Source organism: Scyliorhinus torazame, chromosome 1 (assembly GCF_047496885.1).
Source record: "Scyliorhinus torazame isolate Kashiwa2021f chromosome 1, sScyTor2.1, whole genome shotgun sequence".
NCBI lineage: Eukaryota > Metazoa > Chordata > Chondrichthyes > Carcharhiniformes > Scyliorhinidae > Scyliorhinus > Scyliorhinus torazame.
The window spans coordinates 76,173,219-76,197,969 of NC_092707.1; the positions used below are offsets into that span (position 1 = coordinate 76,173,219).

At 45.9% G+C, this 24,751-nt stretch overlaps 1 protein-coding gene and 1 long non-coding RNA gene across 6 annotated transcripts in view; one reads left to right on the plus strand and one right to left on the minus strand.

The window, feature by feature from the left end:
• fbxw8 (F-box and WD repeat domain containing 8) overlaps positions 1–24,751 on the plus strand; it is a 301,601-nt gene that overhangs the window by 253,544 nt on the left and 23,306 nt on the right. For all 4 annotated transcript variants that reach the window (XM_072496703.1, XM_072496712.1, XM_072496692.1 and 1 more), the window contains exon 8: positions 2,246–2,373. In XM_072496703.1, coding sequence (XP_072352804.1) covers positions 2,246–2,373 — 128 coding nt within the window. The remainder of the gene's footprint in view (positions 1–2,245; positions 2,374–24,751) is intronic.
• The window catches only part of LOC140408884 (uncharacterized), a 315,648-nt gene that overhangs the window by 239,694 nt on the left and 51,203 nt on the right, over positions 1–24,751 (minus strand). The window lies entirely within an intron of this gene.

The window sequence follows — 24,751 nt, forward strand, 5'->3', positions numbered from 1 at the left end:
AAGTAGTATGGGCGGCACTTCACAATCAGTATTCCAGGTCCAGGGAACAGTAGTTCACCAGGGCTGCCACGTCTGAGCACCAGGAGGAGTTTACGAGGAGGCAAACCCCTCCACCCTATGCCTTGCCCGATGCTGCCATGCGGTCTTTCCGGTGAATTGTGAAGCACTCTGGTTGAGTGGCACAGTCCGGTGAGGCAGGAGTGAGCCATGTCTCTGTGAAACTGAGCACACAGCATTATCTCACTTCTCTCAGAGTTAAGTGGAGCGTTAAGCTCGTCCAACTTGTATTCAATCGCTTGGACGTTTGCCAGGAGTATGCTGGGAATAGGAGATTTGAAACAACGTTGTTTTAGTCTCACCTGCAGACCGGCGTGTTTGTCTCACTTCCTAGGTCGGCAGCTGCTTCTGGGTGGTCCTGGGATCTGATGAGAGAAGTCTGACCTTGTGGAAGCAAAGTGGGTGCATCTGGCAGGGTCCCAGGCGCTGGTTGCAATTTCAGGGTTCCGTGGGGTTGGGGGCATGTTCACCATTCAGTCAGGCCTCTGCATACTGTGAGTATGGCCTACCTTTTGCCACGTTTGGGTCCTTGTGTGGGGACTTCACTGTTTTTAGGTTGGATTTTGGTCGCTGACGAGATCTTCCTGGGTCAGGTTAGGCCGGGTCACGTAGTCGGGTTGGTCGTTCCTGGGGTTAGGCCTCGATCCAGGGCTGGTCGAGCTATGTTTCCGGCGCAGAGTGGCCCGATATTCCTTGATCTCAAAATCCTCTCTTAGCAGAAAAACTCAGCCAGTCATTTTAAATCAGCTAATAATACAGCAGTAGAGGGAGGAATCATTGAAAAATACAAGGACTTATACAACAATATTTCACATTGCAATTTCAGGGTCCAGTAAAAATAAAATAAGAATCATAACTGAATTTTAGTAGCGCAATCTGTGACCTTGGCCTAATCAAAGTATATGTAAATTTTGGATCCACAGCCCCAAATGTACGAGTTGCAAGACACTGAGGTTGCTGATTATTACTATATGCGACATGCAAAAATGTTGGTGGAGGTTACATAATGCTTCATCTTAGAACTCTCAAGGTGAAAGTTTCTGCCCTTAACCATTTAGTATTTCACTGCCACTTCCAGAATTGTTCTGCAGCTTATTATTTAAATATTTACATGAAAATGTAAATTACCAATTTGTTGAATAATAATGGAATACTTCGCAAAGTTTAAAATGTCGATTATGTGCCTGTTAAGGTCCTTAAGCTTTGTGTGAGAAAACTGTATCAAAGAAGAGTGAAACCTTGAATTATGTAAATTCCCAGAATATTTTCTACCCGAACAATATATTCAGAAATGAGACCTATTTACCAAAACGTAGCCCAAGCCTGAGGCTATAAACTGATGCTTTGAGTATATCTGAAACAAATGGTTTGTCTCTGAAGTCAATTGATTTTTAAGTGCATTAATCAGATGCATTTTGACCTTTTTTTGTAAAATATCACAATAATTATGCATAATTCTTCTCTGTATTCAGCCGTCAGCTCCTGATAGTGTTACTCATTGTTCCAATCTGGAATATTGAAAATTGAATTACTCACTTAGTGGTTTCTTGCAGTCAGTCCATTACTGTTTCAAAAGCCATGCTGTGCTCCTGGGAACGTTACTTAACTCTTTTTGATGACCTTTTTAAAATTTTGACGAGTTGACCAAGTAGAACAATATTCAATACATAGGTAACAAAGAAAATAATCAATTAACCGAGTCAGTAATGGATTCATGGGGCTAATCCTGTGACCTATGTATAATGACATAAATGGCAGACAAGAATAGTTGCGAAATATTAATTCAGCGACCTCGCAAATACAAACTTTTTTTTTTTGGTTGATTTTAATAAGGATTAATCATTTACATTCTGACCCATCTGTTAAGGCTGATATCAGGTCAATGCTTTTGTGGCATTGTTTTGAAAAATTTCCAGTCACCCAGGACCAACATAGTACCTGTGTTTAATATGTTAGTACATTAGTCATCTGCAGGGACAGACCTGAGTTAGTCCTGAGGTTATTCTTTCTTCTATTCTGGCAGGAAAATGTAGCACAAAGTAGGTATTGACTGTTCATCTTACTGGCATTGCAATATATACTAATAGTTGCAACAAAATAAAGGTTGTTGTATTTAAAACACTTGATCTGGTTTCTAGTAGTTCAGTCTGGCGTACTTTATCATTACATAACTCTTATTGCCTTTTAGGTCCAGGTTTACTGCCTACAAACATCTCAACCTTTGGCAACACTGGGGAACTCCGCAGGAGACTTCACCTGTGTGAACCTGAAGGACAGTCCTCCTTATCTAGCTGTTACTGGAAACAAGGATAGGAAGTATGTGGAAAATATTTATATAAAATCTGGATCTTCATGCTTGATTGTTTATATTGGTTTAATGTCCTTTTTATCTTTATTCCTCCAAGCAATTTTGCTTCTGCATTTTGTCAGATTTTATCAAACCTCATAAATGTTATGAAACATTGGGATCCTTTTGGAAATGAGCATTACTGTACTTGTAAATACCAATATAAGACATGGTTAATAGAAGCACGCTTGGATACTTAAAAACGCAGTAAGTAACTTTCTCTTAACCGTTTCTAGATTCCCTTCAAAATTAGTGTAGATATTAGAGCTGAAATAAATAAACAACTTTCCTTTAAATAGCACTGTTCATGACTCATGTTTATTTCCTCCAATATGAATTGACAAATTAATTTGTGAGGCTGTATTCCATCGCATTTACAAACTTGGATTGGATTTGTTTATTGTCACGTGTACCAAGGTACAGGGAAAAGTATTTTTCTGCGAACAGCTCAACAGATCATTAAGTACATGAAAAGAAAAGAAAATACATAATAGGGCAACACAAGGTACACAATGTAACTATATAGACACCGGCATTGGGTGAAGCATACAGGGGTGTAGTGTTAATCGGGTCAGTCCATAAGAGGATCGTTCAGGAGTTTGGTAACAGCGGGGAAGAAGCGTTTTTTGAGTCTGTTCGTGCGTGTTCTCAGACTTTTGTATCTCCTGCCCGATGGAAGAAGTTGGAAGAGTGAGTAAGCCAGGTGGGAGAGGTCTTTGATTATGCTGCCTGCTTTCCCCAGGCAGCGGGAGGTGTAGATGAAGTCAATGGATGGGAGGCAGGTTTGTGTGATGGACTGGGCTGTGTTCATGACTTTCTGAAGTTTCTTGCAGTCTTGGGCCGAGGGGTTGCTATAGCAGGATGTGATATGACTTTTTCTAATGTTGGTAAAACCTTCTAAAACTGCATATATATGTTTGTATCACCACTTTCAGGATATTAGCTGAACCCTGCTACATCAGCTCAGTGACAAAGTATTGATGAAACTTATATCTTCACTGTGCTCCCATATCTCACAAATGGTCAGCAACAGTTTCTTGTGGTTTGTCAAATTCCTGTATACTCAAATATATAGAATCCCTACAGTGCAGAAGGGAGATCATGCGGCCCATCGAGTCTGCACTGACTCTCTGAAATAGCACTCCACCAAATCACATTTCCCTGCCCTATCCCAATAACCCCTTAACCTCCCTGCACATCCCTGGACACTAAGGGGAAATTAAGCATGGCCAATCCATCTAATCTGCATATCATAGAATTTACAGTGCAGAAGGAGGCCATTCGGCCCATCGCGTCTGCACCGGCTCTTGGAAAGAGCACCCCAACCAAGGTCAACACCTCCACCCTATCCCCATAACCCAGTAACCCCACCCAACACTGAGGGAAATTTTGGACACTAAGGGCAATTTATCATGGCCAATCCACCTAACCTGCACATCTTTGGACCGTGGGAGGAAACCGGAGCACCCGGAGGAAACCCACGCGCGCACACGGGGAGGATGTGCAGACTCAGCACAGACAGTGACCCAAGCCGGAATTGAACCTGGGACCCTGGAGCTGTGAAGCAATTGTGCTATCCACAATGCTACCATGCTTTGGTCTGTGGGAGGAAACCGGAGCACCTGGAGGAAACCCACGCAGACACCAGGAGAATGTGCAAACTCCACACAGTCACCCAAGACCAGAATTGAACCTGGGTCCCTGGCGCTGTCAGGCAGCAGTGCTAACCACTGTGCCACCATGCCGCCCAAACACAAACTAATCTAGGATTGTTATGTGCAATACAAGCTAGCAAATATCCTCATGTTCAAAATTTAAAGCAGGTCTGCCTCAACTGTGGTGGAAATAAATCAAATAAATTTTTTATTCTGGTAATGGTAATGTGGTTGGGCAATTTTTGTCTTCACTGTTGTGATCATTAGTCAGAGAGATTATTGGTGCAGTTAGTATTAAACTGCTTGCATCAGCTTTACTAACATTGCAGAATTTATGTTACATTTCTGGATCCAGTTCACTAAAACAGCCTCAAATGGGACTACCAGCTTGAGTATAATTTTTAAAACATCTTGCATGTTTTGACTGAGATATAATATTACTAAATACTGCATGTGTTGTTAATCATTTTGCTATGGGAATTAATATTACCAGGCTTGAGCGAGAAGCTTTCTGTTTGTTATATGTGATTCAGAAAATCAGAGGAGCAATGTGCAATGTGATAGCCTATGACGTAGATGCAGTAACAGTAAGGACAATTTGCGATTATTTTAATTTAAAGATGTTGAGACGGACCTCTTAATAATTTGAATCATTTGTGAAGACATTAATTATAATTTGGGACCTGATGACCCTTGGCCTGGAAGCAGTGACAACAGGAAGGAAGTCATAGATGGAGGCTGTGCAGCACACAGATAAGAAGAAGAAAAGGCATAGCTGGAGAGGAGAGTTGTGAAGGCCCCGGAAAGAAATGCACCATATAGGGAAATTGCCAGGGTGGAACCCTATTTATGTGGAAGCTGCGACCTGCATAGAATCAACTAGGTCCTTGAAGGAAAGCGTATGGAACTCTGCTGAAGTTGAAGTTGGAATCCTACAGGTGGAATGGACTGCTACCAAATCAGTGAGAATCAGTTGTGCTATTCCACGTGTCATTTATAGTTTGTATCAATTGTGTTTAATTTCGCATTTATTGTGATATTTATGAAGCTTTGGAAAGTAGGAAGAGAGGTAAACAAAATGATGCAATTTGGGAATATGTTTCATGAAGCAGGACATTAATACTTGACACTATTAGAAGTGGCTGTGGGGAAAGTAAGAAATTATTAGCTAGGGTGATCAGGATTATTTTAACATTTAAACATCAGTGGGCTCAGATCCATGGAGCCAGAATCTTGTATTCCTGAGCTCAAAATAAATGTTCACTTTGTTATTGTCACTTCTTAAAACCTACTTCTCGGGCCCAACTTGTTGGGCGGCACGGTAGCACAGTGGTTAGCACAGTTGCTTCACAGCTGTGGGGTCCCAGGTTCAATTCCCGGCTTGGGTCACTGTCTGTGCGGAGTCTGCACGTTCTCCCTGTGCTGCGTGGGTTTCCTCTGGGTGCTCCAGTTTCCTCCCACATTCCAAAGATGTGCAGGTTAGGTGGATTGGCCACACTAAATTGCCCTTCGTGTCCAAAAAGACTAGGTAGGGTTACTGTGTTACGGGGATAGAATGGAGGTGTCGGCTTGGGTAGGGTGCTCTTTCCAAGGGCCGGTGCAGACTCGATGGGCTGAATGGCCTCCTTCTGCACTGTAAATTCTGTCTGTCTGTCATCTGATCTAATACTTCCTTATGTGGCTTGGTGTCGTACTTTGTTTTAAACTGTTCCTACAAAGCACCATGCCACATTTCATTACATGCAAAAGTGCTGCATAAATATAAGTTGTTATTATAAAAATAATAGGGTTTTTTCACAGTTGCAGAGGAGTGTGGGTGAAGAGCACCTCCATTTTTGCCAACTAAATAAATTGAATGCAGTTGCTTTTTACCTGACATCATTAAAATTTTGAAAATAAATCCTTAAAACAAAATAAGAATCATTTTTAAAGAGGAGGGAACATTTCTCCCATGTGAGGTAAGACCCCTTCTAATTAGTAATTAGGGCTTCCTCTTTCCTAAGTCCTCCACATTGCTGCAATAACTGTTTTATGTCCAGTATGAGAATTGCTTCTGAAATATGCCGTAAGATGCTGGTTTGGCTGCTCAGGGTTTTGTGATTTGTTGGTTAAGACATTTCTAATTACTCTGGTGGTGCATGTACTCATGGTGCATTGATATACAAGTGTTGTTGCAACTATACAAGGTGAGACACTTGGAGTATCGTGCACATTTTTGATTCCCTTACTTGAGGAAAGGTGTAGTGGCATTAGAGGCAGTTCAGAGGGGGTTAACTAGGTTGATTCCAGAGATGAGGAGTTTGGCTTATGAAGAGAGATTGAACAGTTCAGGCCTATACTCTCTAGAGATAAAAGATTGAGAGGATATCCAATTGAGGTATACAAGATGATAAAATGTATGGGTAAAGTAGACGTGGAGCAGATGCTTCCACTTGTGGGCATTCTAGAATGAGAGATCATAGCCTTAGGATAAGAGGTAGCAAATTTAAAGAGTCGAGGAGAAACAACTTCTCCCGAAGGGTTGTGAATCTGCGGAATTCGCGACCCCAGAGTGCAGTGGATGCTGGGACAGTGAGTGAATTTAAGGAGGAGTTAGACAGATTTTTACTTGGTAATGGGTTGAAGGGTTATGCAGAACGGACAGGACGGTGGAGTTAAGGCCAGGATGAGATCATGATCGAATGGCGGAGCAGACTCGATGGGCCAAATGGCCTAATTCTGCTTCTATATCTTATGAACTTGTATACATGAATACTCGGTGTCAGCAAAGTCCTAATATAGGTTTGTGCTCTATATAACATGTGCCTGAACAGTTTGCTTTATAGCTTGGTACGCCTCCATTTCCAGTCCAGAATTTGCTATTTCTGGGATCCAAGACTGTAGAAATTGCAGGGGGTACAGAGTGAAAGGCCAAACTGCTTTATTTTAAACTGAAAATAAAACTGCTACCATTGCACACAAAACAAACGTCCCAGCCCAGGACTACATTCTTGCTAACGAACCCCAGCTGGGTGGGCCTCCAGCTGCTCACCACGGGAACTTGTATTCTACGAAGCCCACGGTAAGATCAATCAGCGATTTTCACTTGTGATCCTCATGAGGATTATCACATGTTTCCCACCTCAAGTCCGAATCATCCCCCTCACACCTGCGATAATGAGGCCTCTTTGGTCACTTGACCCAAGGCTTTGAGTTGGCAGCAGTTGGAACCAGATTGGGGATGGGGGGGGGGGGGTTGCGTGAAGCGGACTGGGGATCGTCACTTCCTTGTTGAGTGCCGAAGGCCCACGGATGGAAGTCTCTTCGGTGCTGACCCCCAGTGTAGGATCAATATCCTCCGTCTCCATTTCGAATCTTCATTGTCAGGGGGAACGCTGCTCAGGTCCCCATAGGCTGAGTGTCTTGCCAGAGGTAATCGCAATGGGCATCAAGGACGTTGTCTCTGCTGAAATTGTTTCTGCTGAAGTAGGTTCATTGCTTCCTGGTGATCCAGGTGTTTTTTCATGGCCTTCCCTTGGACTTTGACTTTGTAAGAAACTGGACCAGTTTTTTCCAGTACAACTCCTGGGTTCCATTGGGATCCATCTCCAAGGTTCCGCACATAGACGACATCTCCTGCTCTGAAAGTCCTTCCGGGTCTTCTGGTGTCATAATTCAATTTATTTGGGTCTCCTGTCTTGACTCCACCTTCCACCCAAGTTTGAAAACAGCAGGTTGAGCCGTTCGGTTAACAATTCCGCTGTTGCAATTCACTTTGTCGTGTGCAGCCTGGTTCTCTCGTCAATGAGGAACCGGGCCAATTTTGTATCTAGGGAACCAGCAGGCTATTTCTGCATTTCGATTTGAATGTTTGAACTGCCCATTGAGCCAGGCCATTAGATGATGGATGTACTGTGCTGGGCAGATGTGTTTAATGCCTGAAATTCCCCACTGATAAAGGAAGTACCATTATCGCATATGAGGACTTGTGGTATACTGTTGGTACTGAAACTTTGCTGGAGTTTTTCTGTTGTTGCATAAGAAGTCATGAAGGACATATGACTTACTGCTAACCATTTCGAGTGGGCTTCCACCCTAATAAGGAACATCGATCCCAGGAACAGGCCAACAAAGTCCACGAGCACCTATACCCATGGTCCTCCTGGCCATTTCATGGGTGCAAAGAGGCTGAAGGTGGGAGCTTCTGGTTCACCTGGCACAAGGAGCACTGCTTCACCAGATGTGTAAATTGAGCCCGGGCCACCAGACGTAGCTCGCAGCGATAATTTTCATCTTGGATACCCCGGGGTGTCCATTGTGTAATTCCATCAGAATTGGGCACCGATCTAGATATGGGATGACTATTCAGGGTCCCCACACGATGATGCCATCTTCTATCAGACCATAAGACAAAAGAGTGGAAGTAAGGCCATTCGGCCCATCGAGTCCACTCCACCATTCAATCATGGCTGATTTCAATTCCATTTACCCGCTTTCTATCCATAGCCCTTAATTCCTCGAGAAATCAAGAATTTATCAACTTCTGTCTTAAAGACACTCAACGTTCCGGCCTCCACTGCCCTCTGTGGCAATGAATTCCACAGATCCACCACTCTCTGGCTGAAGAAATTTCTCCTCATCTCTGTTCTAAAGTGACTCCCTTTTATTCTAAGGCTGTGCCCCCGCGTCCTAGTCTCCCCTGCTAATGGAAACAACTTCCCTACGTCCACACTATCTAAGCCATTCATTATCTTGTAAGTTTCTATTAGATCTCCCTACTCTATACTCAACTCTTAGAATTTATTGAGGAAGGGCTTCATGTCATTGTGGGGTGTTCTCTGATTCCATTACTGAGGATCATGTGGCATAATTTTACCAGTGTGGTGTCCTTCTGGGTCCACGCTTGAATCAGTTTCGCGGGTACTGGCAAGATATCCAGGAAGTTCAAGGTCACCATGGCTTCTTCCAATGCCGGCAGAGCGACCAAGTTTGTGGACAGCGGGAGGCAACTCAGGGCATCTGCGGGAGTCGCTTTGAGGCATCTGCATTGGCAATGTGTGTTACTGCCGGTGCTCAAGAGGGTTTTCGTGGGCCGCTAACAATAATGGCCAATGTTGGATCCAAGCCGAGGTGATGGGGGGGATTGTTTTATCCTATTTGGAAAGGCAAAGCAGGGGTTTATGGTCTGTTACAATTGTGAAATGTCAGCTTTAGCCATATGGGTGGAATTTCTTCACCCCAAAGATAACAGCCAATCCTTCCTTTTCTATCTGAAAATAGCATATTCCCTCGTCCAGCAAGGTTCTGGATGCATATGCTATAGTTCTCTCTGACCCATCGATGGAAAAGGACTGCCTCTACTCCATATGGAGAGGAATCACATGTTAAAACCAGTTCTCTCCTGGGGTCGTAATGTGCCAGGATGTTTGATGATAGTAACTACTGTTTCACCTTCGTGAAGGCTTCATTCTGCGGCGTTTGCCCCAACCACTTTTTTAACAGTGTGTGCAGGGGTGACAGTAAAGTGACTAAGTTTTGGATAAATTTCCCATAGTAGTTTATGAGGCATAGGAAAGAATTTGGTTCTGTCGTATTTCACAGGGTCGGTGCCTCATTGATGGCCTTAACTTTATCCTCCATGGCTGTAAGCCATTTCGGTCAACTTGATACCCTCACTTCGCCTGTCTGGAACACCGAGGAAAAGAAAGCAGCACTCTTGTTAATATAGCAAATATAGGGAAGTCATTGCAATTACAAGTTGATGAATATGCCAAGGACATTCTCTTCCAGACTTAGCCTGAGATGGCAACTGGGAAGGCTGAAGGCATCTGGTGGCATTAGACTATAATGTTTGACAGGCATTTGGAGAGTGTAGCAAAAACACTGCAGCAACTTGCCAAAGCTTCTTAGTAGTAACTCCCAAACCCGTGACTGCTACCACTTGAAACAACAAGGACAGCAGGTACATGGGAACACAACCACATGCTCCTTCAAGTCGCTTGCCATCCTGACTTGTAAATAGATTGCTGTTCGCTCCTCGTTGCTTGGTAAAAATTCTGGATTCCCTGCCCAACAGCACAATGGGAGAACCTTCACTATACGAACAGCAGTTGTTCAAGAATGCAGCTTGCTACCAGCATCTCGAGGGCAATTTGGGATGGATAATAAATGCTGGCACTGCCCAAATTAGGTAGGAATCAAAATGCCTTGCTTGATGATTGCGGTTTCTACTTTTTTTAATACACCAATCTGCTCCATTGAGCAAGAAGCACAGCAAGCAATATGCTCAGAAAAATTTGCAAGTGCACCAGACAGGGCCCTGGGTCCGAATATTGCTGTCTAGTACAGTGAGCACCAGTTGTTTTTCCGTTGCATCACAGTCCACTGGATTTTATCTTTTGTGTCAATGTTGGCTCAGTGTAGCGCTCTCATCTGAGTCAGTAGGTTATGGGTTTATGTCCAACTCCAGAGATTTGAGCAGAAAGTCAAGACAGATGCTCCATTCTTGTTTCCTACGAGCCGGTAAAGCGAGATCCCTAGCTATCCTTTTCAAGTGGACCTAAAAGATCCGATCAGACCATTTTGATGGAGAGTGGAATTATCCTTGGTTTCGGGTCCATTTATATCCCTCAATAAACATCCATAAAAGCAAACTCTGGTCATTGAATTATTATTTGCAGGAGCTTGAGTGCAAGTTTTTCTGCCACATTTCCTGTATTACAACAGTGACAAAATTTCAGAAACAACTTCATTGGCTGTGAAGTGTTTTGGGATGCCCCGAGGTCTATGATACTTTGCAACTGAAACGGTGACATTTTTCACTTTTATTTATGGAGCTATGTGTTTACATAAAATAATATGAGTAGGACCACGTGGTGAGCGACGAGACAGAGAGGGACTCCCGTCTGCACCAGGAAAGTCCTCTCCAGAACCCTCCTGACCCAGTGAGAAGGAGGAAAAATAAAAGTAAATAAATAAATAAAGAAACAAGGAAAGGGAGGAAGGGAACCAACCACAACCCCCCCCCCCCAGGGCAAGGAACAGCAGCGGGTAAAGAAAGAGAGACAGACAGGTGGCTGGAGGAAAGAAAAATACCAAGGTGAAGGGACAGCAAGACGCCAGCAGCAGCAGCGAGTGTAAGGCGCATGAGCGGCGGACATGCAGGCAGATGGCCCCACAAGACGAGACGGAGCCTGAAAGGGAAAACGATGTTGGACCAAGCAGCGGAGCGTGAGCAGGACGCAGCAAACAGCATAAAGGAGGCGCTCTGGTCAGAGCTCCAAGCAATGATGAAGCACAAAATGCAGCAGACCATCAAAGGCCTGGAAAGGGAAGTGAAGGAGCAGAAAAAAACGATTCTGGAGTTGGAGAGGGCCGCCTCGGACCAGAGTGACAGGGTGATAACCCTAGAAGCCGAGGTCAAAAGGTTAGGAATGGCCCGGGGGAGCCTAAGAGGGAAAGTGGAGGACCAGGAACATAGGTCCAAACGGCAGAACATTAAAATAGTGGGTCTGCCAGAGGGGATAGAGGGCAGAGACCCAACAGGCTACATCACCCAAATGATGGGCAAGCTAGTGGGAAAGGAGGTATTCCCAAACCCACTGGAAATAGACAGGGCGCACAAGTCGCTCCAACCCAAGCCCAAAGCTGGGACCAGCCCAGAGAAATTATTGCGAAGCTGCACCGGTTCCAAGACTGGGAGAGAATCCTAAAGTGGGTCCGGCAAACAAAACAGAGCATGTGGGAAGGGAAGACCATAAGGGTGTATCAGGACATTGGGGCGGACCTGGCCAAAAAAAAGGCTGAATTCAACAAGGCGAAATCAGCACTGCACAAAAGCAAGGTAAAATTTGGGATGTTATTCCCGGCCAAACTCTGGGTAACATTTGAGGGGAAAGAGCTGTATTTTTAACAACCCAGCGGCGGCTGATGAGTTCGTTAGAGCGAACAAACTGGGGGAGGAGCACACGCAACCGCCATGAAAGACATGGGAACGGAAAAGGAAGGGAAAACCAGAACAAAGAGCGGAGGACAGACCGCAAACAAGGACAATGGACTCATGAACTGTGCACATGTGTGTTATGCCTTGCGCGGGACTGTGCTGTCTTGTCTCAGAGCTTGTCTCCTCTCTCAATGCAATGGGGGGAAGTGGAGCGAGGGAAATGAGAAAGGAAAGCAAACAAGAGGGCAAGACAAGGGCCAGCAGGAGAAAGGTTAAACAGGGCCAGAACTGGGCGAATACTGGGAGGAGAGCCAGCACGGGAGGGCAGGAAGGAAGGAGGGCCGTGGCGCCCCTCTCAGGGGAGGGGGAGCACCTGGCACAAGGAGGAGAGGGGGGGGGCAGAAGGGGAGGGACAAAGGTGCAGGGGCCAGGGAGGGGGAGAGGAGTCTGGGGGAGAACGCAGAACAAAAGAAAAGCAAAGAGAAGGGTGAGATAGTGAAGCATTACAGACATAGGCCTCGGCGGGCATGGAGCAGGGCGAGGAACCAAGAGGGCGCCGCAAACAGCCACTCGAGAGGGCATCAGGGCAGAGCGAGACCCCGGAGCGCAGGGGTGCACCCGTGTGGCATACACACAGCTGGTGGCCGCATTGGGTGCCTCCTGGGCAAAGGGAAACACTTGAGCGCTGGGGCCCAATCCCATGGTGAGAGCGGTGACCCTGGCCATTTTCGACGGCCCCTACCAAAGGAAAACCCCGGAGTGCAGGGGTGCGTCCACCAGGTAAGTATGGGTGATCCCACAGGACCGGGGTCAGAAACCCCCCACCAGGATTGTTACCTGGAATGTAAGGGGACTCAACGGCCCAGTGAAAAGATCCAGAGTGTTCGCCCACCTAAGAAGCCTAAAAGCAGACATATTTTACCTACAAGAAACGCACCTGAGGGAGAAGGACTGACTGCTGGTAAGGAAGGGCAGGGTGGGACAGGCGTACCACTCATGCTACGGGACGAGGGCTAAGGGGCTAGCAATATTAATTTAGCAAAAGGACGAGGTTTACAGGAACCAAGACAGTTACGGACCCAGGGGGAAGGTACGTCATGGTCAGCGGTGTCCTGGAAGGGGCACCTGTCGTACTGGTAAGTGTGTATGCTCCCAACTGGGATGACTCAGAATTCATAAAGAAGACCGTGGCGGAAATCCCCGACCTTGACACACACCGACTGATTATGGGGGTCGACTTTAACTGCGTGCTGGACCCACTGACCGACCGTTCAAACACCAGAACGGGAAAAACATCTGGCATGGCTAGGGAGCTAGGGGCATTCATGGAATAGATGGGAGCGGTGGACCCATGGAGGTTCCTGCTCCGGGGAGAAAAGGAGTTCTCGTTCTTTTCGCAGGTGCACAAGGTATACACCCATATCGACTTCTTTGCAGTGGGGAAATCGGTGCTTCCAGGGATCACGGGAATGGACTACCCCGCGATCGTTATCTCCAACCTCGCTCCACACTATATGGATGTGAATTTGGAGAGAGGCTGGGCCCAGCACCCCACATGGAGGCTGGACACGGATCTCCTGGCCGACGAGGCTTTCTGACAAAAAATATCGCAGGCCATAGGCGATTACATTAGGAACAACCAAAATGGGGCGGTCTCACCCTCCACGTTTTGGGAGGCACTGAAGGCCATGATCAGAGGAGCGATCATAGTCTACAGGGCAAGTAGAGATAGGGAAGAGAGGGTGGCCAGGCAACAGCTAGTGGACTCCATTCTGTCAGTCGATAGAAAGTACTCCGAGGCCCCGACCTTAGGACAGCACGGTAGCATTGTGGATAGCACAATTGCTTCACAGCTCCAGGGTCCCAGGTTTGATTCCGGCTTGGGTCGCTGTCTGTGCGGAGTCTGCACGTCCTCCCCGTGTGTGCGTGGGTTTTCTCCGGGTGCTCCGGTTTCCTCCCACAGTCCAAAGATGTGCAGGTTAGGTGGATTGGCCATGATAAATTGCCCTTAGTGTCCAAAATTGCCCTTAGTGTTGGGTGGGGTGGGGTTGCTGGGTTGCGGGGATAGGGTGGAGGTGTTGACCTTGGTTGGGGTGCTCTTTCCAAGAGCCGGTGCAGACTCGATGGGCCGAATGACCTCCTTCTGCACTGTAAATTCTATGATAATCTATGATAACCTATGACTAAAGCTGCTGGCGGAGAGGAAAAGCTGCAAATCGACTTTAACCTGCTATCCACTAGGAAAGCAGTGTACCAACTCCACCAGACACGGGGGACCTTCTACGAACACTGAGACAAGGCTGGCCGCCTATTGGCTCACCAGCTGAGAAAGCAGGCAGCCACGAGGGAAATAGCGCAGGTTAAGGATAGCAAAGGCAGACTGGTAACTGAGCCAAAGGAGCTCAATCAGGCATTCGAGAGCTTCTACCGGTAGACTGTACACGTCCGAGCCCCCCAACGGGGACGCGGGGATGAAACAGTTCCTAGACAGATTGGAACTACCAGTGGTGGGGAAAGACAGACGGGGGGAGCTGGAAGCACCAATAGACCTGGGAGAAATCATGGAGAGCATCAGCTCCATGCTGGCGGGGAAGGCACCGGGACCCGATGGGTTCCCGGCGGACTTCTACAAAACATTTGCACCAGTCCTGGGCTTTGTCAAGGGTAGGCATTTCACAGCGGACATCAGGCTGCTGCTGAATGTGATAATGACCCCCCCCCCCCCCACCCAGGGAGAGAACACCAGAGGTGATCGTCTCCCTGGACGTAGAATAGGCCTTTGACAGAGTCGAATGGAGCTACCTCCTCGAGGTACTGGAACGATTTGGGCTAGGAGCGGGATTCACCGCCTGAGTGAGGCTCCTGTAGAAGGCTCCCAAAGCGAGTGTCCGAACTAATACCACCAGCTCTGAATACTTCCAGCTACAGAGAGGAACAAGATAGGGCTGCCCCCTGTCCCCACTCTTGTTCGCGCTAGCGATCGAACCCCTGGCGATAGCCCTGCAGGACGCAAAAAGCTGGAAGGGAATCCGGAGAGGAGACAGAGAGCACAGAGTCTCACTCTATGCAGATGACCTGCTCCTCTATGTCTCGAAGCCACAGGAGGGACTGAAGGCAATACTGCAAATGCTGAAAGAGTTTGGAACCTTCTCAGGCTACAAACTTAACCTGGGCAAAAGCGAGACATTCCCAGTGAATCCAAAATGTGGGCGGACTGAGCTGAAGGGGCTCCCGTTCAAAACTGCCCAGAACAGATTCCGCTACCTGGTGATCCAGATAGCCAGAGACTGGACATAGATCCACAAGTGGAACCTGACCAGCCTGATGGATGAAGTAAGAAAAGACCTACAACGGTGGGGCTCACTCCCACTCTCCCTGGCAGGAAGAGTGCAGACGATCAAGATGAGCGTACTGCCAAGGTTCCTCTACTGCCAAGGTTCCTCTTCTTGTTTAGATCCATCCCGATCTTCATCCCCAAGGCCTTTTTCCAAAACATAGACAGGCTAATCATGGCGTTTGTGTGGGGGGGCAAGAACCCGAGAATTCCCAAGCCGACACTGCAAAGAGGGAAAGTCAGAGGGGGCCTGGCTCTACCGAACCTACAATACCACCACTGGGCAACAACGGCAGAAAAAGTGAGGGGATGGGTACAAGAACCCGACACAGATTGGGTACAAATGGAGGAGGCATCCTGTAAAGGAACAACCCTCCGGGCCCTGGCCATAGCAGCACTCCCATCCTCCTCAACAAGGTACACAACGAGCCCAGTGGTAGTGGCCACGATGAGAATGTGGACCCAATTTAGACAACACTTCGGGATAACCAAAATGTCCCTTATGGCCCCCATCTGCGGCAATCACAGATTCCCCCCAGCCATGCTAGGTACCACCTTCAAAAGATGGAGGCACGACGGGGGCACGCTGACGGTCGGGGACTTCAACGTAGGGCGCAGACTGGTGACACTGGACGAACTGACGAGGAAGTGGGAACTAGCAAGAGGACAGGAATTGAGACACCTCCAAATAAAGCACTTCCTCCGCAAAGAGGCAGTAGGGTACCCCGGGGCCCCAGAAAGCACACTACTAGAGGACCTGATAGGCACAAGCAGCAAGAAGTGGGGGCTATGTGGGAGAATATATGGACATCTATGGACAGAGCCCAAACACCACTGGACGGGACCAGACAAAAATGGGAGGACAAACTGGGGACAGAGGTAGGATGGGGTCTCCGGAGCGAAGCACTGAGCAGGGTGAGCTCCACCTCCTCCTGCGCAAGGCTAAGCCTAATGCAGGTCAAAGTGGTGCACAGAACGCACCTGACCAGAACCCAAATGAGCAGGTTCTTCCCGGAGGTGGAGGACAAATGTGAACCAGAGGGGCCCGGCCAACCACACCCACATGTTTTGGGCTTGCCCCAAGCTGGCTGGGTTCTGGACAGCCCTCTCCGAGGCAATGTCCAAAGTTGTGGGGGTGAGGGTGAAGCTATGCCCAATAGTGGCAATCTTCGGGGTATCAGAGCAGCCTGAGCTACACATGGGGAAGGGGGCCAACGCTCTTGCTTTCGCTTTCCTAATCGCACGCCGGAGAATCCTGCTCGGCTGGCGATCGGCAGCACCACCCAAAGCTGCAGACTGGCTCGCTGACCTCTCGGAATTTTTCCACCTGGAGAGGATTAAGTACATCATCCGAGAGTCAGAGGAAGGCTTCCTGGATACTTGGGGGCAGTTCATCGGTCTGTTCCAAAACCTGCTCGAGGCCAGCAACGAGGGGTAAGCCAGGGAAAAAAAAAAAGATGAAGAACCAAAGGACTGCGCATGGGGGGGCTGGGAAACCACAAGAGAAGATGAAGAGTGCTGAGACCAATGGGGGGGGGGGGGGGGGGGGGGGGAGAATGAGGAGGACGGGGGCGGATATCATAGACCGATCCAGAGGCCAGAAAAATGTATGTACAATTCGTCAAATGAAGGACAAAACAAACATCTCTGTAAAATAAAGCAAATTGGCGCAGGCAAGAAAAATGTAATGTATATAAGTAACAACTGTTTCTAAATATGAGAAAAGCCAATAAAAAGATTTTCAAAAAAAAAAGTAAAATAATATGAGTACAAATAAATTGAAAGTTGACGTTTGTGGCCAACATATGAGACTCATGTCAAATGCAAAATGGTGGTGTCATGGCTGTCATTTGCCGCAAGTGAAGAATACAAATTATATCTGTGTGCACCAGTAAAAATGGAGGTTGTCTACTATCTGGTCATTAATTATATTTTGATAGGAAAATTCAGATTGCTTTACACTGTTTTGAAAGAAATACTTTAGTATGCTTTACCTTTTTAAAAAAAAAAATAACTTTCCAATTTGAAATCTTTGATGGATAGTGACTCGAGTTGGTTTATTCACTAAGTAAATGAATAGCATTTGGTTGATGCTTTTAGTATTCCAATGAGAACTGTTAAAAGATTTTTTTTTTGCTCACAAAATATATTTGGCAAGAAAAGACTTGCTTTAAAATTAAAGACTGAACGCGATCATATAAAAACCAACATGCCTGTGTGATGAGAATGAGGGAATATATGTACAGAGAAGGCTCCAGTAGCAATCCTGTGAAAAACACTCCAATGAGCAGATTTCAGATTCCATTTAGTTGATTAAAGGCTCCGAAAGGTCCTTGTTTCAGGTGCTTTAGAGATTTCCTCAGACAGTCCTTTGGCTAAGCTGCTCAAAATGATAATCCATAAACAGTGGGGAAATGGTAATAGAAGCACAAATATTGTAGAGTTGTGGCACAAGGCCAAAGTTTAATGGATTTTTCTTTGCTTCTGAGGAGCAGACTTTTAGCTGTAAATTGTGGGTGCAGTTGGCAGCCCAGTCCCACAGTAGGTGTCAGATTGTGGGGTATAGGGTGCTTGCCAAGAAAAGGATACTTGTGTCTGAGTAGCAGCTTGCAGAATAATTGATTAATTGTCAAATTACTTTATGAACTTTAGATTGATTAATTCTAGAGCACTTTGTCTGGCAAATTCTTACAAATGAATAATAAAAGCTCTTGTTTGTCTTTGTATTTAAATTGATACAGCTTCTGCATTAGCAGATGTGAGTGTCTGTAAAAGCACTAGCACGAAGGCTTGTTGTCTTTTTCCCATGATGATTCTGCTGTGGGGAATGAGATTTGATTTTGTAAGTAGTTTTGGAAAAAAAATGTTTTAGGATGTGCGGGTTGTTGTCATGTTGCAGACCAAAGACCCATGCTAGAAGGGAACTGGAATGCAGTGATGGATTGGGAATTTGTACTCTCTGAACACTGGCATATCATGGGTCCTATTACACAAGCTCACAAAAATAGAGTGACTAAATGGATACTTACCAATCATGTGCATAATTTCAAAACTCCCACAGAATACTGGCTTTCTTTGGATCTGCTTATAATTGATTCATTACAAAGTAGAAATTGTTGCAGGGATAACAAGAATAGAACAAATCTATTCTTTTCCTCTGGTTAGCATACTCAATTATTCGAGAGTCAGTGAACCATGGTCATATGCCGTACTTTTTCTATGAGGCAGGGTGAGGAAGCAGGCCCCAAGTCTATCTCTTTTTTAAAAAAAATATGTTTATTCAAATTTTCCAACAGAATTTTTAACAAACCCGCCCCCCCCATAACAAAAAGAAACACAAACACAACAGTCAAAAACTATACAAAACTTATACATTGGGTTTCCCCCATATACAGTAACCCCCCCATATGACATTCAAAGGTACCCATAGGGAAGCCCCTCCCACCCACCCCCCCCTCCCTTGGGTTGCTGCTGCTGCTGACCTCCTCCTAACGCTCCGCGAGATAGTCTAGGAACGGTTGCCACCGCCTGAAGAACCCCTGCATAGACCCTCGTAAGGCAAACTTTATCCTCTCCAGCTTAATGAACCCTGCCATATCATTTATCCAGGCTTCCACCCTGGGGGGCTTTGCGTCCTTCCATAATAGCAAGATCCTCCGCCGGGCTACCAGGGACGCAAAGGCCAAGATACCGGCCTCTTTCGCCTCCTGCACTCCCGGCTCGTCCGTTACACCAAATAGTGCCAACCCCCAGCTCGGCTTGACCTGGACTTTCACCACCTTGGTCATAGTCCTCGCGAAACCCCTCCAAAACCCATCCAGTGCCGGGCACGACCAGGACATGTGGACGTGATTCGCCGGGCTTCCCGAGCACCTCCCACATCTGTCCTCCACCCTAAAGAACCTACTCAACCTCGCCCCTGTCATATGCGCTCTGTGAGTAACCTTGAATTGTATTAGGCTGAGCCTGGCGCAAGAGGAGGAAGAATTAACCCTACTCAGGGCATCAGCCCACAGACTCTCATCTATCTCCTCCCCAAGCTCCTCCTCCCACTTGCCCTTTAACTCCTCTACCGAGGCCGCCTCCTCCTCTTTCAGCTCCTGGTAGATCGCCAAAACCTTGCCTTCTCCAACCCATACACCCAAAATCACCCTGTCCTGAATCCCCTGTGCCGGGAGCAGCGGGAATTCCCTCACCTGCCGCCTCACAAACGCCCTCACTTGCATATACGTGAAAGCATTTCCCGGGGGTAACCCAAACTTCTCCTCCAGCGCCCCTAGGCTCGCAAACGTCCCATCTATAAACAGGTCCCCCATTCTTCTAATCCCTGCCCGATGCCAGCTCCGAAACCCCCCATCCATCCTTCCCGGGACGAACCGATGGTTCTCCCAAATCGCCCTCCCTGTCCCTACTTAGTTCCAGAAACACCCTCTTTACCCTCGGGGTCTTATTTACCCACACGAAACCCATGATGCTCCTACCTACCCATTTGAAAAAGGCCTTGGGAATCATAATGGGAAGGCACTGGAACACAAAGAGAAACCTCGGGAGGACCATCATTTTAACCGACTACACCCTGCCCGCTAACGAGAGTGGCAGCACATCCCATCTTTTGAAATCCTCCTACATCTGCTCCACCAACCGTGTCAAATTGAGCTTGTGTAGGGCCCCTCAACTCCCAGCTACTTGGATCCCTAAGTACCGAAAGCTCCTTTCCGCCCTCTTCAACGGTGGGTCACCCAAGTCTATCTCAGCTGCAACAGGAATCGCTATTGGCACTATTCTGAACCACACTTCACACAACTCCCACTTTCAATCCCCCACTCTGGTCCAGTTATTCCTCCATCCTCTAACCCAACCTGGCCTTAATAATGCTGAGAGGTTATTGGTTTAGCTTTCTCCAAATGTCGAAAACTTTGCGAGCCGTATTGCTTCTCTGATTAGAGGACGTAATGGTGCGTGTAAAAGAAATGGAGGAGGAGGTGAACTTGGTTTTCAGTTGTGTAGAACAGTTTATGGCAGATTCAATGCTCTTTTTTTAGACCAAATCTATTTCTGTTGCAAAGTTGTGAAAATTGATGGGCAGGAAGAAAACAGTTAGTCCATCTAGCTTTTGCTGCGTTCTTAATGCCTGGAGCACCATGGTGAGATACTGTTATATAACGATTTTGTAATATACATATTGCTCTTTTTGTCGAGCCAAGTTGTTGAAATATAGACGTAGTCTTCCAGTGATGACAAAATAATTTAATAAGTAATATGAAATAAATTAGTGAGTTCATTTTACTTCAATACTGAACTAGTAAACAAACAAATAGGTGTGGATTAAACTATTAAATAAGAAAAGAAAATAAGACTAAGATCTTATTAACTTCTCTCTAGCCGTTTCCCTTTTGTACTCTCCACACTCCTAACACACACTTCTTGAGGAAAGAGCGGGAAAACCTTTTTATAGGTCTTGGTAGTGTGGCCATCTAGTGATTATTTGCCTGAACTTGCTTAACATTACTTTTTTTAATTAAAAAAAAATAAATTTAGAGTAGCCAATTATTTTTTCCAATTAAGGAGCAATTTAGCATGGTCAATCCACCTAACTTGCACATTTTGTTTTTTGAGTTGTGGGGGTGAAACCCACGCAGACATGGGGAGAACATGCAAACTCCACACAGACAGTGACCCAGGGCCAGGATTCGAACCCGGGTCCTCAGCGCAGTAGGCAGCAATGCTAACACTGTGCCACCATGCTGCCCTGCTTAACATTACTTGATCATGTATTACTACATACAGAGATGACTACATCCCCCTTTTATTTTTACATTTTTCTTGTGTTCACAAAAGAAAATTGTACATTAGAAATGCAGTGGTTTACACTAGAAATGCAATGGTTTACACATAGTACAGCAAATACTTGAATCACTTTAAAGTTCATAGTTTGAGTCTGTTCAGTTTTCGTGGGCTTTGTCATCTCGAAAAAGTGTTCAAGCTTGGAGCCTATGTTAGTTGTTGTTTAAGTACCAACAAGTCACCATGAGGTGTTTAAATGGTCAAATCACTTTTCTTGTTTGACCTTGACTTTTTCTTGTGCTTGTGGTATCGATTCCGTATATCATTTGCCTTGAAAACTGTTTTGCTTCTTTGCCTTGTAGCAAAAATGAATTCATGAAATTTGTTGGCGTGACAGTTGGTTTGTCTGAACAATGTCCATGTTATGTGTCTCCTCCTGGCATTGTTTTGGACTGTGCTGTAACATTGTCCTTTATGTGCAGAGTAATACCATGTTGTCCAAGTTGTTGTTTCTGTTGTTATTGATTTTGTTGTTGTTGATGTTGTTGTGCTCAATAACTGTTCCTTGTGGATAATTTGAGTCATTCTCAAACTTCTCGGTATCAGTGTCCTTTGTGGTGTCTGATGTTTCATTGAGCTTTTTGATTTGAAATTTGCGTGAATGATCTGATGTTGCATTGATCTTGGTGACATGAGTCATTTCTTGTTGATTTGATTCCTCTTTGATTCCTCGGTTCTCCTCTTCTGGAGTCATTTCAGGTTCATGTGAATCATCTTTGATTTCTTGGTGCTCCTCTTCTGGAGTCACCATCTTCAAGATTTCATTTTCTTGTAGGTTGGTTGTGATAGATGTGGTTTCAATGGATGTGATCTCACTTATAGTCTTACTTTGATTGCTATGTTCTTTGCACAGTCGAGCTGAGATCTGTCAGTCTCGCTGTGGTGTTGCACATGTTGTGTGCTGATTGTGATCACATTGGCGCTATTCTCACATACAGTGATTAGACACTCATTGTCTTCTTGCTGTGCAAATAGGGTGGCTAGACCTTCATAATCTTTTTGTTGATTAAATTAACTGGGTAGACTTTCATAGTCTTTATGGGCAGCACGGTAGCAGAAGTGGATAGCACTGTGACTTCACAGCGCCAGAGTCACAGGTTCAATCCCCCGCTGGGTTACTATCTGTGGGGAGTCTGCACGTTCTCCCCGTGTCTGCGTGGTTTTCCTCCGGGTGCTCCGGTTTCCTCCCACAGTCCAAAGACGTGCAGGTTAGGTGGATTGGCCATGATAAATTGCCCTTAGTGTCCAAAAGAAAGGTTAGGAAGGGTTATTGGGTTACGGGGATAGGGTGGAAGTGAGGGCTTAAGTGGGTTGGTGCTGTCTCGAATGGCCTCCTTCTGCACTGTATGTTTTATGTTCTAGTTGCTCTCATAATTTGGATATTCATAGTCTTAAACCATGCATGGTTGTCGCTCTGGACTATTGAATTGCTTCCATTCTGGAGTCTGTCAATGATCTCTCTGTGGAGACTTCCATCGCTCTCTCTGTGGAGTCTTTCAGCGCTCTCTCTATGGAGTCATTCTGTGCTCTCTGTGGCGTTGTTTTCTTCTTGGCTATTCGACAGGTTGTTGTCATCCAATGCATCAACGATCTGCCATTCCATCATGGTATTGGATTCATCTACCACGAATAGAGTCGTATTGAGCTTTTCAACCATGTTGCTGATGTGATATGGTACGAATTAAGTAATGGCATGATGGGAAAACTGGTCAATGGGAAGACTGGTCAAAATGTTTGATACAATGTAAGAAAGGCTGAAGTACTCATTCCAGCTCACAAGGCCCATGTAAAGAATGCTCACAGTTCACCAGACCCCTGTAAGAAATGCTGCCCTAACCATTTCAGACTGTAAGACTGATAAGGCCAACTCTGCATAACTTAAAGTCTGAAAAGATCAGCGAAGGTCGAGCCATTCCGAAACACCGGACCTCGGCAACTCCTGATCAAACTAACTCGTCATAACCCAGGGCCGTAGGAATTAAACAAGATAAGTTCAGGAAGAAATAATTCTATTCCATGTTCCCTCCAAGGACAAGATAATGGTATACGTGATGTGACTAAAAAAGGTCTGTTCTATGCTTCCGATCAAATTCCTGACTATACTGTTGTCACGCAATCTTGATAATGATAATGTATAAATATTGAGCTAATTCTCTGCGAAAGCGCGGAACTTGCGAAAGACTCGGCAGTTTTGTTGACTGCTCTTGGACTTCAAGTTTCAGCCAGTACTGCATGCAGTCTTTTCGAAAATGAAGCTTTGTTATTTTGTCTTAACGAGTGTGTTGAATCTTTCTACTACAGAAGCGGGAAAATATTGACTTTACCATTCAGCCGTCTCTGCGATATGAAAGGGGAGGGATTGGAGAGGTATTCCTTCCCTCAAATGGATGGGGATGTGGGTACAAACCCAACACTTGCTTACATTAAATTTTTCGGCATAAAGATATGACATATATAAATAGGTATTGGAAGGCAGGTCTCGTTTAGGTCGTTTTTTTTAACTACCGAGTGGCCATTAAGGCTAAATAGTCCAGAGAGTCCAAAAATTATAATGAAGATCTTCATCCTGTGTTCTCGTCTGGGTTGGGGACTATCTTCTTGCAATCGGATACATGTATCCAACTTGAACGTCCTTCAAGCTTGACGGAAGTTGGTGTAGTCAGCAGTACGAGGAAGGGTCCGCTCCAGCGTTGTCCTAGTTTCTTTCTGTCCCAGATTTTCACCAACACGTGGTCTCCGGGTTTGATCACTGGATATCGAGGGACGGCTGTCCCTTCCGTTACTGGGAGATGTGCCTGTTTTACCCATGAGTGGAGAAACTTCAGAGAAAGCGTTAATTGCTTCAAATAGTTCTGCATTTGTTCCCCCATCACATGGAGGTCTACTCCCTCTCGGGGTTTTTCATGGGCATCCCAGGGAGTCCTCATTGGCCGACCATAGACTATCTCTGCAGCTGACAGTCCGGTCCGCGAATGGGGAGTCACTCGCATGTGAAACAGTGCCAAGGGTAATACTTTTAGCCAATTTAACCCAGTTTCTTCAGTTAATTTAGATAATTTTTCTTTTAAAGTCCCGTTGGCTCTTTCCACAATTCCTGCTGCCTGCGGGTGACGCACGCAGTGCAGTTGCTGTTTAATTACGAATGCTTCGCACAATTCAGGTTTGATCTGAGCTACAAAATGTGGTCCATTGTCTGAGCTCACCTTTTTGGGTACCCCAAAACGAGGAATGACTTCCGTTAACAACAACTTCATCACCGTATGTGCCGTACAATTAGTGGTGGGGAAGGCTTCAATCCATTTACTAAACACATCGATTATTACTAAACAATATTTATAGCACTGTGCTTTTGGCAATTCGATAAAATCAAGCTGTATACAGGCAAAAGGGCCATCTGGCAAGGGAGTAGCTCCTGGAGGGCATTTAATGCCTTTACCCTTATTATGTTTCATGCAAATGACGCATCGATCCAGCTGCGTTTGCGCTGCTGTATTCAAATCTGGGTGCCACCAAGTTTTCAGGAGTAGCTGTACCATTCCCTCCTTGCCAAGATAGGTACAAGAATTCAAATAATCAATAAGTACCGGCAATAA